Here is a 19,091-nt window from a genome sequence, read left to right on the forward strand (position 1 = left end):
TAAGGTAAGATCAGAGAGGGATTTGTACCTTGTGAGCCTGATTTATTTCATGTTCCTTTTATTTTCTTGATTTTAGTGCTTTGTGTTCCCTTAGGTTTAAGCCAAGTATTTTTAAATCTTCTACTAATTTCAGTTGAAACAAGTGAAGGGGTTTTCCATCTATGCTTGAGCTAGAGTTTTAACAGGAAATGGGACTCAGCATGTGAAGAAGATACCTCGAGAAAATCCAGAAGGAGCAGAGTCTGGCCCTCTGCCTACGTGAAGAATCTCCTTCTCATACCAAAACCTAGGAAGTTCTTTACACTGTTTTTATAAAAGAAATTTCCATAAAATATTTTGTCCAGAGGTAGCAAACAATGTAGAAAGAGGTAGAATGGCTGAAGAAAAAAAGGCACTGGTAAATGCAGGTAGAATCAATGTAAATCTTTCAGGACTAATTTAATGTCTCCCAATGTGAAAAATTTTTAAATCTCGTAAGGTCTTTCAAATTGATGCATTATATTTCTTCTAATATTTTCCTTTTGGGATATGTATACATCTACATGTTAAGATGTAGTCTGATGCCAAAACAACTTCAAGGTCATGAATACAGCCTGATAATGTGCAGTCGATAATATCCTTCCGTTGTTTTATACATTGTTAAGGTCTGTAATTGTTTATACTCGAAGGCAATAAAATTCTCATGTTTATACTAGTAAAAAGGAGAGTTATGTCTATCCTCATATTCAGAAATTATATCTTAAAAAGAGCCTTAACTTTCTGCAAACATCTAAAATGCCTTTGAAATCTCCACAGTCCCTGATGTGGTTTCAAGCTACATGTTTGCTTCAACAAATGCATAAAAACCACCACACATGAAAACCCCTGCTTGGACCAGGCCTCACAGAGATTCTCAGCCCTGGAGTACAAGCCCGGATGACTCACTCAGAACGAAACTTTTTGCTTGGGGTTCTGAACATTCCTCCAGAGAAACATGATAGTTTCCTACAAATGAGGTATTTGTCAGCCCAAGGTTGGGCCCCCAGTTGCCTCTTCTACATTGAAAAACAGTCACTTCTATTATTAAAAACGATTCTTAAGAAATCATTCATCTAACCAATAAGCTAAATTAGAAAAACATGCTTGATTACATGTCTATTAAATAACTGATTATTAGTGTGATGTGTGTGGTGTCTATTCACCAAACTTTAGAATGCTTTCCAGATTTTTAGATTTGTCACCACTTATCTCCTTCTAATTATTAACAGAACAATTACTATACACACACACACACACACACACACACACACACACAATTCTATAAACATAAACACCACACACAATCACACACAAGATTCACAAGCATAAATATTGATTCTTTGTTTCTCTAAGCTGGGGCTAAGCTATCTCTTCTAAACCTCAAAGACCCTTTTCTGTAATTTTTTTGTGATAGTTTCTTACCTTCTACCTTGGATTTCTGTTGTTTATGTATCTGTCTTACCCCTTCTACTAAAATTTATGCTCCCTAAAGAGCAAGATCTACTCCCATTACTTCTTTGAATCTGAATCACCAAATACTTATTAAATGCACACATAAATGAATGAATAAATAAAACCTCTGAATATGTACAAAGCCAAATCCTTTTGCCATCATGAGCCATTATTATGATAAATTTCATGATTGTCCAAGGGCAAGCTTACTAAGCAGTGATAACTTTCAGAAAATAGAGTAATTTTAGTTCTCTTTCCTCAACAGCAGAATTTATAAGCAAAGTTTTATGGTAACATATCATAATACTGATTTTATGGTAATATTTCATAATGCTCACTGACTAAGTGAGCATTAGTAACAAACATGTGGTGACCAGTCTGAGTGCTAAATAATTGACTGTACATTCCTACAGAGCATTCTTAAGAACAGAGATTTATCATAAATGCGAAAGAAAGTCTGATGATTTCAGGACAAGAAAACAAAGTGACATACCATAAAAAGCAGTTGATAACTAAAACCACCAGCAATTCTGTGTTTTATAATATGTCACATAATATATTTGAAAATGATGTAAAGATGAAAACTAACATATTTGGCAAATTCTCTTGTTTATGCCAGAACAGGTGAGGGGAGGGTGGATCCACTATTTAATTACTAAAATCAAACAAGGGACATATTCCATTGAATACTCGTTTCCAAATCTTCCCCACTTGTGTATCATTTTAGTGGCTCTGCTATTGAAATAAAATTAAATTCAAAGCATTTCCAAGAAGAAAGGCTAAAACTTGCACCCATTCTTAATATAATTAGAGTGAACACTCTTAACCTCATACTACAGTATCGTAAATAGCAGTGATAGTTCAAATTTACCACATTCTACTTGATCTTTAATATTATATTCCACATAGTAGCACCCAGAGGTAAATCACATAAACTTGGTTTCATTAATATGGCCTCAATATGAGATTTTTAATATTTCTCTTCATTCATCCATTTTAGCTGCTTTCTGAATTGAAAAGTTACACAAGAATTGAGAAAATAATTTTTTAAAAATACTCTCTGAAAATAAGTACATACTGGAAGGCCAAAAAAATTGATTTTGTGAATTAAAATGCAGGTGAAGAGCAAACATTTCTCTCATAAAAGTTACATGAGCTCTAAAGTATCCTCGGTGGCACTATTGAAGAAAACTATCTCTGAGACTTCTCCATGATGCCATTTAAAGAATACATTCCCCAATTCATTTCTAATTGACCAATAAAGAAAGAGACAAAGCATGTTACTTCAATACCAACTATGAGGCCACCACACGGCTAAAAATATCAGTCATCTAAATGAAAGCATACTTTTCAAATAAGAATTTCTCTTGAAATTCCTATGTTATCAGTAGAGAGAATCCCTAGGACAGAGACAGAATTGAGAATTCCAGATAAGAAAGGAAAGATAACACCACTATCTCTTCAGCAAAGGAAATTAAGAGGTGCTGCAAATATATATTGGAAATGCTCTTGGAGGACTGTAGAAAACATTCATGAAATTAAATATACACATATACACACACATGCATGCATACACACAGATGTGCACATACACACAGACACACACTCACAAAAACAGAAAAGTGAATGTCACTGAAATAGATTAAACAACAAATGACAAAATAATGACAGCTTCTGCCCTATATGTGCTGCCTGGCTGGAAAAAGACATCAAAAACGCAGTTTTTAAAAACATAAATATAAGGACATTCAAAATGGTCTTAGAAAAACAAGAAAAAAAGTCAGAAAGGAAAAAAATGAATGTAAATGATATATTCGTTCTTATGTTTTTTAAAACCAAGATATTTTAAAAAGTCAAACATGACTTTTCTGTTGGATGCTAGGAATTAAAAATCTTTTTATATGTTAAAAGGGTCTTTGTTAAATGCTTACATATAACATACATTATATGGTTTAAAAAGGTAATTCTCCAGCAAGTCAATTATTGTAGATTTGTTCCATAAAGCTGGTAATAAATGGGCCTTTTGAAAGAAATGAAAAAAATGGTAATTATCTAAGATAATGGCACTGGATTATATATATACAGCCCCAAGACTCAGAAAGTTATTAAATAGGACCAGTCAGATCAAGAATTCACCTTCTTCAGAATAGAGACACTAGTATTTCTTCTCTTGCAGAAGAGCAATAAGCTAACCAGAGTCATCTTAGGAGAGTCCAAGTAAATTCACTGTTTTCAAGTCTGTCTGGTCTTCTGGTCAGCACCATAGCGAGCACCAAGTGCTTTCTCATTTCCCACTAGCTGGAAGGCCCAGACATTGACTTTCAAACATTAAGAGAGGAAGTGCTGAAGTATAAGGAAGGATTACCAAAACCTTAATCACAAAATCTGAGCGACCTCTGCTTTTGTACTCTTGTCTCCCACATGTTCTTAGAAACACAGTACCAGATACAAAAAGATTCACGATAAAGCTCTTCCTGAATATTGTATTGTTAAAGTAATAACTTTCTACCCTACGAAATTGTTACAATTTTACAGCACAGATGAATTGCCATCTTCTGTAGGAATAGAGAAAAGGCTTAAAAAAGTTTGATTTATTTAGAGTAAATAGATATCCTCAGTTGGATTTCTAAAATACAGAAAGCAGAACTTCTTTAAGTAAGAAATATTGACAGTCCTAGTTCATTTGATATAACTATTAAAATATTTTATACTTATATCAGACAGTTAACCCAAATGAAAACATTACAAGTAAGTTTTCATAAGTAATCAGAAATTTTACGTTACCATTTTGGAGCAGAGAAAGACATTACTATTCAACAAGAAAAAAAGAATACCGACCTCTACAGAGATCATATCTAAGAATTAGTTTATGTAGTTATACATATGTAATTTACATTATCCTATTTTGAATAAAAAATTACAACACTTTTGTCATGTTTATATGTCAAAGATGCTGATACAACCCTGGTAGAGTTGTGCCTGAGATAAGTATAATGCATTTCTTGTCATCCTGAAAACATCGAGTCCCTAAAAACAAAAAAATACAGCAAAGTAAAGTGTATCAGGCAAGGTGACAGGTAAACCATTATCCCTTCAAAAATCAAACTGCATTTTTGCTGACAAGGTAAAAGACTTACTGAAATAGGCACACGGCAATTACGCATTTATAGACAGGCTTTCTTCAGTGACTAAGAAATCTAAAACACTCCAAAACTTCTCCCTCTCTACCAATGCACACCTCTTAAGTGGGTGTTCTAGAGACAGAGCACATCTGCCTTCAGAGCTAGCTGGAAAACTCCTCAGAAGCAGACCCCTGTTATGTGTTGAATTGTGTCCACTCCAAAAAATGTTCAGGCCCCAACCCATGATGCTCGTGAATGTGACTCTATTTAGAAATAGGGTATTGGCAGATGTAATCACGTTAAGATGAAGTTATTGGAGTAAGTCTTAATCCAATAGCCAGTGGTATAAAACAAAGGGCATTTAGGAACAGAGACACAGACAGGGAATACAGCCATGTGAAGATGGAGAGAGACCGTAGTTATGTGCCACAAGCCAAGGAATACCTGAGGCCACTGGAAGCTGGAAGAGGCAAGGGACTATTCTCCTAGAGGCTTTGGAGAGAGCCTGGCCCTGCCTACACCTTGATTCTAGGCTCCAAAACTGCAAGAAGACAAATTTCTATTGCATGACTCTCCAGTTTGTGGTACTTTACTTTGATATGGCAGCCCTAGGAAACTAATACAGTCCCTTAGTCATTATGCTGTAGAGACATAAAGAAGGAGAGAAGACAGTGTGTCAGGCATATACAGTGTTTTGGTTCATTTGGGTCATTCATTATTCCTTAAAGGATAAATATTCAGAAATTTTCATAAAAGCTCTTGCTCCTTGGGTGTCTGGCATCCAATAAGGGCAGGTTTCTTGCCCATATCCCATTGAGAAAAATACCTCGCTCTCTGTAGAAGTACTCCTGTCCCCCAGTGGAAAGGAATATATTAAAATAACATATGAGGAGTTCAATAATGTAATTAAATAAACACACATCTTAAAGTGGAGAATTGTATGTCATTTGTCAATACATTACAGGTAATAACTTGACATAGTACAACTCACTGTTCTAGGTAAGAATAAATTATCTTTCTCTGCGTATAATCCTATGATAGGATTAAAATGCTTCATTCAGTCAAAGCCTCAAACTGCACTTATATTTCTAGGCAAGGTGAAAAAACATACATTGGAAATGGAGGCTTCCAACACAACCAGGAATCTAGTAGGTTTATAGGTTCCAATAAGTGTAGTCACTTCAGCTTTCAGAAGATTACATGCACAAGCATAAAAGTGTGAATTACTAACGTATACTAATTAAATATAAATTGTACTCCCTGGTATTTAGGAGAAAAGGTGTGCTCCTTCAAAATCTTGTCTTAAGCCCAACAATGTAGCAGAAAGAATATTTTCAGACCAGAAATGTCTTTCCTAAGCTTTGACAAGGATCATAACTTAGATCAAAAACTGACAAAACATATTCTCAAAAAGAAGCTGAAATTGAATTGTATAGAAAAACTAAAACTTAGGACATCTTAGGCAAGTTAAAAAAATTCTAACATATTTCAATACAACTGCCATCGTCTACTAAATTTAGAAAATTATTGCAGTTTCTCAAATATGGATTATTCACAAATACAATTTTTTTTCTCTGATTTAATGAGCCCTGCTTGGTAAAGATGTCATCTCTAATTCAGGTTAAATTGGGGAAACCTGCTTTTTCCAGATGGCATCAAGAAGAGCAGACAGTTAATATGAAACTAAATTCAAAGTCACATGATTTTTTGTTTTAATGTGGAGTGCAAGAGCTGTGAGCCTCTGAGTTCACTTTGATCCCTTTCTTAAACCAGCATTCTACTATGGAATTCTCCAATCTGTTCTTAAAATGTCATATTTCTCTGTCAGAAAACCACAGTGTTACCCTGAAAGTCTGCAACAGAGTCTGCTGCAAGCCTGGCTGAACCACCTTCCATGCTGTAGAGTAGACAAAATATAAAATAACAGCACATTCTGTCTTCACTGCATCAAAAACATGGCTAACTTAGTACCCCAAAGCCTACCTGTCTTCCAGATTAGTTTAAGAAACTCAGCACTACAAATCTCTGGACATTTTGCACCTCTAGCCAGGAGCTGTTCACCTGCCAAAATGCTGATCAATTAAATGACCTTTTTTCATATTTCCAGTATTCCTGTTTGTGCAGTTGTGCTCCAAGCATTTTTTTCATGCTCAAAGCCAATCTCTTGGAAAGGAAATTTGGCATGAATTTCTCAGTCTTAACAGGTAAGGAGATTGTTTATCTCCAAACAGTGAAACATACTAACCCACAGATGTTAATAAGGGAGAATAAACCCATCATTAACAACCAGAGTATTGTTATGAAAATACAATCCACATTAAAACTTTCACCCAAGAAAATCTGGTGGGGAGACTCGAGTTTTCCATTTAAACTAGTATTCTCAACCTAGCCTGCATATTGAATTCATCTAAAGCACTCTTTTAAAATGTTGATACCAGACTCTATTCCATGCCAACTGCATCAAAATTGCTGGGACGACTCAAGCATTAGGGTTTTCTAAAAGATCCCCAAGATGATTTTAATGTTCAAGTGTAGTTGAGAACTACTAATCTAGGCCAGAGGTCAATAAGCTTTTTTCAGTAAAGGGCCATATCATAAATATTTTAGGCTAGGTGAGCACTTGGTCTTTGTCACAACTACTCAACTCTGCTTCTCTGGCACAAAAGTAGCCACAGACACTATATAAATAAAAAAGTGTGGCTGTATTCCAATACAACTTTATTTATGTACAATGAAATTTGAACGTCATATAACGTGTCCATGTCATAAAATATTTTTCTTCTTTTATTTCCTTTTCAATTATTTAAAAACACAAAGACCATTCTTCGTTTGCAGGCCATACAAAAATAGATGGCAGGCCAGATTTGGCCAGGCCATAGTTTATTGACCCCTGATCTACACTGCAGATTGTATCCACTTCTCCTTAATCTTTTATCAAAAACAACATTTTTGCTCAGTGACTCACTCAATCAGCCCTAGGAAAGATTCCCTTCTAAGCATGGATACCTTCAGATTCAAGTTGGTCCAGGCCATATGAGGCAGCTGTAGTCACATGGCTAATGGACGGAACAACGGTTCTTCTCTCAGAGGATGCCTCAGAATCAGGAAACGCTGGGGAAATGCTGGGTGCCTCCTCCATTATTCCAGGGGGTGTCACTGGAGAGCCCAAAATTGGTGTGAAAAAATCCTCATTTGGCCCAGTGACTGTGTCCATTAGGTCTGCCAAACAAAAGAGACAGGACTTGATGCAAAGCTGATCATTATGGGAGATATACACATGTGCTTTTCATTTTTAAGCAAGAAACGATTAATGGAACCAATACCTTATATATGGTGAGTTTGCCACTTAGACCAGCGCCCCTACCCCATATCACATCAGTCCAACTACACAAGGCAAACACTTGATCTTCCAGGAAAATATATTGTCTCAAATAAGGACTTTGTTTTTAAATTTTAATTTCCCATTTATTCTATTGACAATATTATATATTTTGCAGGGTTTTATATATATAATTTATTACCAAATTTAGAAAATTTAACAAAAATTTATTAAACTATATGCCAAAGACTATCTTTAAAAATCAAGTAGAAGAGTAAGAGCCTAGATCTCTGTCTCGAATATGTTCAATGTTAAAGCAGCCAAACTTAGCCCCAGGTACTTCCAAATCCAAAAATTCTAGGATAGTAGTATACTGCAAGCCTGGTTGGACATCAGAATTTCTTCTGGTAATTTTTTTTAATGTTGATATCATGTTTTTCACATATTCCAATTTACTAAATCAGAGCCTTCTCGGCAGTGAGACTGAGAAAATATTTTTTAAAGTTCCCAGGATATGGATCCACAGAGTCTCATATACATTGTAACCACTTTGAAAGTATAAGTTGGAAGTAAGAGTTGGTGCAACCACTTTGAAAAATAATTAGGCATTGTCTCCTAAAGTCAAACATTCATATACCGTATAGCTCAGTAATTCATTTCCTAGGTATATACCCAAGAGAAATTCCTACACGTGTACAATGGGGAATATGAAAAAGGATGCTCATAGAAGCAATGTTCACAATAGCCAAACCCGAAAATGACCCAAATGCAAATCACTAAGAGAGACTGGATGAAGATTGGATGAATAAACTATGAAATATTTTCATAATGGAATATTATAAGCAGTCAAAACAAAAGAGCTATGGTAAGTAAATCGTAGCCATATAATCCTAAGTTAAAAAAGTAAGTCCAAAAAAGGCTATCTACAGGACAATATTCTCTTTATAAAATTAAAAACAACTAAAAATTTTTAATGTATAATTTTAAGAGTAAATATAGATGCAATAAAATGAAAAGAAAAGGAAGTCAAGGAAATGACGCACACCAGATTCAGAATGATAATAACAGTCAGAGGAGGAAGGGGTTGAAAAAGGAAGAGTCAAGGGGTTAGATATAAGTTATTGACAAGTCCCTGGAGCTTTGGGAAGGGCAGGGTTAGAAGGTATTTATTACATTGTTAAAAATAACTCAGTTAATAAATAAAAGTGCATTTCACCTAGATCAATGATGAGGCAGACACGTGAGGTCCAAAAATAAAAATTAAATAATAATTTTTAAAAATTCCCAGGTGATTCTGATGATCACTCAGATTTGAAAACTTCACCGACAGGTAGGCATTATTTAGAGATGCACAAACCAAGGCTTGGAGACATTAAGAAACTTGCTTGAGGCCACAATACTAGTGAGAGCCAAAGCTGGGATTCAAAGCCAGGTCCTTGCTCTTTTCACCTCACCCCGTGACTCCTAGCAGCTAGAGCCCTCAAACTAGGAGAGAGTTCTCAGAAGGTGAGGTCTGGCCTTCCTGGGCCCCAGAGATAAGCCACTGGGAAATTTTTCTTAGGAACTAGCCCCTTATCCTTTTAGGCTGTGTGACATATCTCCAAAGAAGAGTTCCCCTACCTTTCCTGTTCACTCTCCAGGTAAGGTGTGTGCATGTGCCTTGATACCAGGGCCATCCGCCTCACTCAGTCTATTGCTGATCAACTCACAGAAAAAATTCACCCCCAAAACGCTGAGGCCAATTCCCTCCCTTACAGACCTTCCACGGTGGGAGTAACTTCGAAAGACAGAGGCACAGCTGTAGTGGAAACTGTAGTGGCCAGAGGCTCCCATCTCCTCAGCAGCTGAGTAACACTGGGAACATCAGATGCGGCAGAGGAGGACTCTCTTCCTTCCTCAGTCTCGCCATTTTCTCTGGTAACTTCAAGGGTAGAAACCTGCTGCTCTTGTGTCACCAATGATAAAGTAGCATCTGCTTCTTGAACAGCTGTTGTCATCTCTTGAGTGGTGATGTCTTAAAAGAGGGAAAACAACATTTTAAAATAGAACGAATCCCTTTACCTTAAAAAGTAACTATATAATTAACAAGTTAGAAAAAAAATATCTCAGATAGCTATTTCAGGGAATGAGAAGGCAAAGAGAAGGGCTCAGAAACAAAATGCCAGTTAATAAATGTTCTCAGAGTTGCTTCTTTCAGGGGTAGTGAATCAAGCTAAGACAGCTAAGGAATCTGCCTAAGTTTACGTAGTTAGTGCTCTTAACCATGGTGCTAACTATACCTGTCAACAGATGAATGGATAAAGAAGTTGTAAGATATATATGTACACACACACAACGGAATACTATTCAGCCACGAGAAAGGACAGCCTGCCGTTCCCCAAGGAACAATCTGTTGAAGACTGGAATTTGCTTTTGGGTCATAAAAGAGAATGAAACAGACTTGTAGGGTATGACATATCTATCATAGATCCACTATCCAGACAACATTATAATCTAAAATAAATTATTAAGACTAATTATAAGGGTCAATATTTGCCCCATTCTTAGGAAGGAACTATGCTGGAAATTTCAAATCCCGAGCTATTATTAAAACTTAATTTGTAGAAGATCCTATTATCTTTCTTTTTTAAAATATTAACTCTAGATACATAGCATATTAGCAAGTCCAGTTAATTATACAATGAAAAAAATAACATTCTGGGGATAGTTGAAAAAGTTTTCTCAAAGTTTTTATTAATGACATCATGGTACTCCCTATTATTTGAAAATATTTTTCCTTGGAAACCATTTATTTGCTTCAAAATTGTGCTTGTACAGTTTTCCAACAGTTTATTTTCTTGATCCTCATTCAGTTTGGACTTTATTCTTTTGAATTGAAGAGATTTTTACATTTGATGGATTGAGATACCTGGTTATAGGATAATGTGAGTTAGAGTAGGGTTCTTACATATTTGCTTTTTATACCGCTGATTAAATTCTTCTTCCTCCAATAAGATTGTAAACCTCTCGAGAGCCAGAATTCATTGCCCTTTTTGTATCTCCAGCACCTAAGACAATGCTGTTTGTCACAAAAAGATAATGATGTATAGTTTTATTATTTTAAGCAGCATGCATTCTCCATGCCGCCCTCATTTCTGAAAGCATAATGAATATTTTGAGAACAAATATGTAAAAATAAAGGTATAGTCAGCGGTCATAGTTTCATGAACTAGCAAGAAATATCAAAATGGCATAGTACTTTGAATAAGGAAGTGACTGCTGTTAGAGAAAGAAGAATGAGAACTAGAAATAGTAATGGAAATTTTAAAAAAAAACATTCAAAATTGCTCCACATCTCTCATTCTTTCTATTTCCCGTAGAGAAAAAATAATAATGTAATTACTGTAGATTACTTTTCAAATCTAATCTTCAACTGAACCAGCTGAACAAGAACAAGAACAAGATAAATCAGAAGACTGACTATAATCTCAGGATACTCATCGGTTCATAGTACCCCTAAACCAAGAAGTCATTGTATTTCCCAAAGGGAATAATGCTTTAAGTAGTCTTTGGGCCCTAAAATGATTGGCATTTGAGTTGTTTACTTCTGAAAAGTACTTATAACCACCAGAAAAAGGGTAGAAAGCTTTTTTGGATATTCTTTAAATTCTGGTGTCAATAATCTCAACTTTTCACATTCTTTTTAACTCTTTGGGAGTTAACTCTAAAAAAAAAATTAGATTGAGAGGAATTATTTGACTGTTCCTTTCTCTATGAAGAATATTTAGAAGCTGTTTGACTAATTTGGACAATGCAGGCAGTCAAATTGGATAATTCCAGTTATCTTCATTTACTCATCCACTGAATAAGTATTTATTGAGCACCTACTATGCTGTAGGTATCATGCTATGTTCCGGAAGTAAAAAAGAAGTTGCCTTTTAAAAGACTGTAATTAAGTGAGGCAATTATACTAATCAAGGAACATATTCAATAATCAAAATAATAATCAGACAATTACTAAATTCATTTTACTTTTCAGGCTGTATAAATAGAAGCTAGTGCAAGCCTAGTACATAAAAATCGTGGATTCTATTGTACAATAAATAATCGTGAACTATATGACTTATAACTCTAGGAATATCTTAAAGTGTTATGGAGGATTGAAGTAAAATTCTTGTTCAGTCAGATCTATTATTTTCATGGTCATGTGAACCCAACTCTCTTCACGGAATTTAAAAAATCAACTACAAAACACTTTTTGGGAGCTTCTAGGAAAACTTACATTTTACAAGATCTCTCAGTCTTTAAAAAATGAATTAGACATGAAAAATTCAAACTTTTATCATTTTAATTCAATCCCAATAACAGTTTATGACAGACCTTACTAATTTGATATTTTCCATTAATTAGTCTAATTAGCTGAAGTAACAAGCTGTACATATGCCAAAACAATTTGGAATGAGCATATATGCACATTACGCGATCTTTCCTTCCCCATGCTGTTATCTGACCAACTACACATAATAAAAGAAAAACATTATCCATCAGCAACAAATGTAAGGCTTGTCAGCTCATAACATTCACAGATGTAAAGGCCAAGAGGAAGTAGAACATGCAGAATCAAGTCAGCGGAAAAGATTTATCTGTATTGGTCCCTTCCCATTTCCAGATGACTTTCTTTGGGGGGAAATAAAGTCAAAGAACTCACACAGTTAATATAATGAGATAAATATTTACCAAAAGCTTTTTGGTAAGAAATATCAGGGACATGAGTACTGTTTACAATACCTTGTAAATAAGTATCCTACAATGTTTATTATATCACTTAAAAATATAGCTAATTCACATTTTCTTTTGTATTTATACATTTTCATAATAAAATGTTTAAAAATATTAGTCTATATCAAGGTTTCTTAGCACTATTGACATTTTGGCTCAGAGAAATCTTTGCTGTCAGGGGGCTATCCCATGGCTTGTCAGATGTTTAGCAGCATCCTTGGCCTCTACTAGCTGGATGCCAGTAGCCAGCAGCACTGCTATGTTGTGACAAGCAAAAATGTCTCCAAACATTGCCAAACGATGTGGGGAAGGGAACAGATTATTCCCAGTTCAATACCACTGGTCTATATGCAGGAATTATATTTGGGTGTAATTTTTATATAAAATATTTTTTATTTGTTTACTGTTGCTTTTCGTTAAAACTTAGACAACTTATTTTTAAATTGTCACTTTTGAAAAATTAAATAACAGCTGAAACTAATACAATGTTATATGTCAATTATATCTCAATTTTTAAAAAGTGATAAAACCAAATTAAAACATTCCAAATTAAACGAATTTTGTTTTTCTTTCTTTTACCTTTAAATGTATTTCCCAGTGGTTGATATGTCTCAGACTCATATTCTGAGATGGAAACAGTAGTCTCTAAAAAAACCATAGCATTGTTTTCCTTGGTGGGTTCCAAGAAGCCTGCAGTATTTTGAAACAGGTTTTCAACAGAGGCTTTCATATCTTCCATCAGCGTTGTGGGAGTAAAGGAACTTTGCTTGATGAAGGCAGATGATCTGCTATCCTCATGTGGTATTAGCAGGGCTGTCCCCGTGCGTGTTTCCCCTTTAGGCAGCCCCAGAGCCCTATGTGCAGCCTCTGTCAAAGGTTCACCCCCTTCCATACCTTCTACACCATTTTCAGTTACTTGGGTTGTCTGAGATGTTTCCATTCTCACCTGAATTTCTGTATTGTCTCCAAGCTTTGTTACACTCTCTAATTTGGTGTCATCCCACTCATCACTTACAACAGAAGAAGCTGCAACAGCTGTGCTGACACTCGCTGTGACTTCTGGGGCTCCCAGCAGGCTATCAGTTTCCAGCTCAACACTTAGAGTGTACTCAGAGTTTGCAAGCCTGTGCTTAGTGACAGTAGCCTGGGTATTATCAGCTCTCATCCGTGACGGTTTCTCCCTATCAGACAGGAGGCTTTCAGACTCAGTGCCTGCTGTGGGCTCAGTACCAGCACAAGAAGTTGTCCTTTGTTCTGTGCCTGCTTCAAATTTTTCAGCCCTTGGATTGGTGGTTAATTTTTTTTTAGCATTCACAAAGGATGAGGTTGAATGTCCCAGACTAACTCCTTCCTGACTTTCAGTTGTAAACAATTGATTATCCACATACTTCAGAAAGACTTGTGTTGCTTCTGTGGTCCCTTCTACAATGGGCTGAGTGTTGGTACTACTGAAGGTCTCCTTCTTCTCATCAATAATCAGAGCAGTTGCAGTAATAGGGTTGGTTACCATGGCCTTGGAAAGCCAGCGTTCAGGCGACGTTCTCTCTGGCTGGCTGGAACCAAATCCTTCTTCCCCTGCTGAGACCACTGGTTCAGTAGCAATGTCAACACCAGGGCTATTGAATTGCATGAGCTCACCTCCCATAGAATGGGTTTCTTTGTTAATAGGGGATACTTTATTTAATGACGTTGCTGATGGTCCCACTAACCCTCTCATTGGATCTTCAGAGACCACTGGTTGGGGAGTGGACTTTGAAGTAATGGAGTTATTTTCTGGGTCGTCTGTGTTTATTCTCTCAGATTGCCCTCTTTTTTCATGAACATGAGCTATCTCCCGTCTTTCCATTTGGGGGAAGGCCAGACATTGTGTGACAATGTTGAGAAGCAGAAGGCCACAGAAAGCCGGACAAATGAGCGATACAATTGTTCTTGTCATAGTGGAAGAGAAATTTGCACAGAAGATGGTAGCGCTGATAATTTCAGTAATTGAGTCCTACAGAAAAATAAAGCATATCCAACTGTCATATAAATATATTTTGTAAATAAGCCCCTTTAAATCAAACCATAAGTAAAATAATCTTCTTGATTTCATGCTCAGAGATGGTACGTAAGAGAGAACTGTTCTATTTCTTTGTACCTTTGAGACATGGATAACCCAGTTCATTTTTCCCTGCTGAATTCTGCAGTTGATTTAACTTGATGCTCTCTAGAAAAAGGTACACATAGTTCAAGTACCAAGTTCACTGTTTCTTAAATACCTACTTGAAATAAACTACCTTGAAGTCACATTTGCAATATTCTCCCCAAATTCCTCTGTTAATTATGTAGCCAGATGACTGCAGAAATAGTAACATGTCAAGGATATAGAAAGTAAATCTTACATTACATTCAAAGAACTTTTTAAGTATGTTTTTAAAATTTATAAAATGTCATAAAATAGTGAATGCTAGTTATAATCAAGAGGGTTTAAAATATGTTAATGATTTTCAGCTAAATTTTATCTTTAAAATGCTTAGATTATTTCTTTCTCTGCAACAGTTATTAAAATTATAGGCAAAAACTTCATGTTCAAAGTTTAAGGATTAGACAAGGTAAAAGACTTAATATAAATAAACGCATTCATTAAAAGAAAAAAACTTTTTAAGAGAACCCAAACACATTTTAAATTAGCAATTCTCAATGAATATACATAAATTATACAATTAAGATTCACTGTATTACTTTAAAAAACTACTCACACTCTCATTAACCCTAAAACTATATAAAAACTGCTAATTTTCCCCCAAACTTAAGGGTTTTAGTTCTTTTTATCTATTTTGCTGAATAGGACCCTTTCTTTTTTCATCATCAGAAATTTCTCAGATGCTGCAGGTTTTCTAGAAAATTAAACTTAGGAATGAAAATTCTAAAATAAAAAACTTATCTTTATAAAAGTTAAACTTTTTCTTTCTTTCACGTCTAATCAGTAAACTATCTGCTTAAGCAAGTGATGTGTACACATAAAATATAAAATTCTACATTTTCGTAAGGCCTTTTTCCCTTAAGGTGTTCAAAGCTTTCACATGTTATCCCATTTAGTCTTATAGATCCTTTTGAGACAGAGAAAAAGGTCAAGTCCTTAGTCCTACATGTCTAAAGAGAAAAAGAAGGCTGAATTTTTCTACAGGAGGAAAGAGAAATCCATGGATTCGGAGCTGAGGCATCTTGCTGAACTATCAGTACAACATAAATGAATCACCTTGCAAGCTGAACTTCCAGACCGAGACAAGTCTTCAGATTACTACAGCCCCAGCTGACATCTTGACTGCAACTTCTTGAGAGAACTTGAGCCAGAACTACTCAGCTAAGTTAATTCCAAATTCCTAATGCACAGAAATGAGATGAAATAATAAACATTTATTGCCACCAAGTTTGGAGGTAATTTGTTACACAGAAATCTTAAATCCACAGTACTTTAGGAGAATATAGGAATGGGCTGATGTCATGAGGTGCCATGGTGTCATAAGCAGAAAAGGAAGAGCATATCAAGGATCATAAATTGAGCAGCAGAAGAAAATAGAAGCCAGAGGTGTCTAGAAGAAACATAAGCCACTGTCCCTCACTCCAAGAATCTTCAGAGATACTGAGAAGGATGCTAAATTTCCCCATATGTAGGATGAGAGTTTGAAGCAATTTTATTTAAATATTAAATTACATATAGGTAGCTAGCATTGTTCTAAATGGAGAGAATATGGGAAAGATATTTGACAAAGAGGGAATGACATGTCAACATTCTGGCCACTAGTTACCACTATACTTTAGATGAGCCATAAAACACCCCAGTTCATAGCCAGGTAACAGATTTGTTAACAGTATTTGGCCTGCCACCTCTATTTCCCTTCCTTAAAACAAAAATATACGAGAGCTGTAAAGCAAGAGTGCTCAGAGTTGATGACATTACACCTTAGATTTCTGTGTAGACAAGTTGAACTATGAAATTGTAGTCGAAGATATGTAAAAGCAATAGAACTCTGGTTACTCCCAAGCTGTTCAGAGAACTGCCCTTTCCCGAACACATATTTTTTCCATTCAGTGAAATTTTACTAACCATTCCAGAAAATGGACGATGTGGCCTAATGGCTTAGTCTACTAGATCCCATGCTTCTCATAAAAACTTGAAAAAAAAACAGGCCATCATGAGTGGCAGTAAAGTTTAGAGAGACATGGACTGGCAACAGAAAAATGATTCCTGAATCCTCGCTTTACTGTTAAAACTTGCTATGATATACTGGGCAAATGGCCTCAGTTTCTCCTTTGACAAAAGGAAGAATTAAAATAATCTTTGAAATCCTTCTACCTCCATTATTCCATTTTCATATTTTATCTACAAGATATTAAATAAAAATACAAATATTTTCATATTCTCACAGTTTTGTCATCAAGCAGTCAAGGCACCCAAATAATTGAAGGAATGACTAACTGAATGAATTAATATTTTATTTAATATGTTCTGGAGTCATGTGGACAGAGAATATAATTTTATGATCAAATCAGATGGAGGGGTGCAAATGATAAAGATTTAATATAACCTCAATTGCGTATCGAAAACATAATCTTCCTTCAAGGTTTTATTTTCATCTAGATCTTGAGCTTTAGAATGTTTGTGTGAAGGGAATTCTGCCATTGCTCTAAAAGACTTTCCTTCTGTAATTAAGTGTTGGCCACCTGCTTTCTAAATCTAATTACAACAAAAAAGTGAGGGTGAACTGCTAGCCTATTCTACGTCCGTGTGCTCCAGCCATATGCTCCTCCTCCCCACTATTCAAAACGATGTCTGAACTTTAAAGAAGCAGAAAAGACAGCCTATAGAAATGGCAGCAGGGAACATGTCTGCAATTCAGAGAAATTGGTAGATGACCTTCAAGTTCCAGGTCTTTTTCCATCTTTCAAAGCACAGTACAAGTTCACGTAGGCATGAGCTTGGTGACCCCCACCAGGAGTTGCATGACATAAATAATAAATAAAATAAGAATAAATAAGAAAAGACTGACCATTGTCAATTCAATCACAATATTTCTAAACCTAAATAACCATCTGCAATCATATTTTGAAGACCTTTTTTTTTTCCCCCTCAACATTATATCCCCTCCCTGGCAAGTGCCTGGCACAGAGGAAATGCTCAGTAAATACTGGCTGAACAAACAAATGAATGCATATAGTCCCCTTTGCTGGGGAAGGGAGAGGAAGAGATTTCATTGCTTATTAGAATTCTGTGTCTCAATTATCTTAAATCAACTCAAACATGAGCATATTTAACAAACAAAAGAACATCTCTCTAACTTTTCCTTCACACTGTGAGTTTGAATACTGCTTCTCCTTCACTATATTCATCAGGGCAAATAATTCAGATAAACAAATTCTAACGAAATTGCTAACTGATAGTGGATATTAGCTTCTAATAGCTTAAAAAGCATCTCTCTCAGAGCAAGTCAGTAGCACTTTGTCTCTCAGTCGCTATCAAGGTATCCTAATGGCTCAGCAGTCCTCTGAACAATTTACTGCATTTCTGCCCCCAGTGGGCAGATAAACTGTCCTGTCAAGCATTATCTTGACAATCTGAAAAAGACACAGTCCAGATTCTTTTTCTTTGTCAAGTCTAAGCATATTCAAGTTTCAAAGACAAATGAATGACAACATAAAAGATACAGCCTTAGCTGTCTTGTTAGACTTAACAATCAGATTTTTTTAAACACTTGGTCACTGTTTTTCCAACTAAAATGTATACTGCTATTGTTTAGTGCGTTACCCAAAAGGAGACAGAAAAGGGAACCAGCATGTTAAAAACATAGCAGCAACAAAGCTACATTTTTCAAAGTAAATTGAGTTCCAGGTATAATATATAAGAAATATGAGCATTGCCCTAAGAATTGCTCAAGACACAGGAGGGCTGTAAAGTATGCCAAAAAAGTAATGACCATCTGCCTGATAGTTTCCTTTTCTCGATATAAATACAAATACCATACATAAATAGCTGGTGTGAGGTTTTTGGAAAGAAACCTGCCTAACCTTAGATTTTCATTGTCTACTGTAAGTTACTTGGATGCCACCTGAAACATACCATCTTCTTCATTTGTACTTTTGGTGTCATCTTGACCTCTTCTCTTCTTCACATTCTGGATTCACAACTTCTGTGGATCCTTTCCTCATGACATCTCTTAGAATTGTCCCTTCTTGTCACATCACTGGATGTTATTTTAATTGCCTCTAAATTGATGATCTTTTTCAGACTCTCTCCTCTCTAATCCATTTTATACAAACCAGATGGTTTATTCTTAAGAATAAAAATGACAATACTCAATAAAAAATGGCCACTCACTTGGCAGCACATATACTAAAATAAAGATGGCTACCATTTAGGGGATACTATGTGCCAAATGTTATAA

At 35.5% G+C, this 19,091-nt stretch overlaps 1 protein-coding gene across 2 annotated transcripts in view; it reads right to left on the bottom strand.

Moving 5' to 3' along the window:
• Positions 1-19,091, bottom strand: part of ARMH4 (armadillo like helical domain containing 4) — a 97,262-nt gene that overhangs the window by 73,690 nt on the left and 4,481 nt on the right. The window contains exons 2-5 of one of the 2 annotated variants that reach the window (XM_039863776.1): positions 15,908-16,031; positions 13,249-14,662; positions 9,671-9,925; positions 7,599-7,811 (exon numbers count right to left, since the gene is read on the bottom strand). In XM_039863776.1, the coding sequence (XP_039719710.1) occupies positions 7,599-7,811; positions 9,671-9,925; positions 13,249-14,605 (1,825 nt within the window). In that variant the 5' untranslated portion in view covers positions 14,606-14,662; positions 15,908-16,031. The remainder of the gene's footprint in view (positions 1-7,598; positions 7,812-9,670; positions 9,926-13,248; positions 14,663-15,907; positions 16,032-19,091) is intronic. The other variant, XM_039863767.1, reaches the window with a different exon arrangement.

Source organism: Pteropus medius, unplaced genomic scaffold (assembly GCF_902729225.1).
Source record: "Pteropus medius unplaced genomic scaffold, Ma_sr-lr_union100, whole genome shotgun sequence".
NCBI classification, from domain to species: Eukaryota; Metazoa; Chordata; class Mammalia; order Chiroptera; family Pteropodidae; genus Pteropus; species Pteropus medius.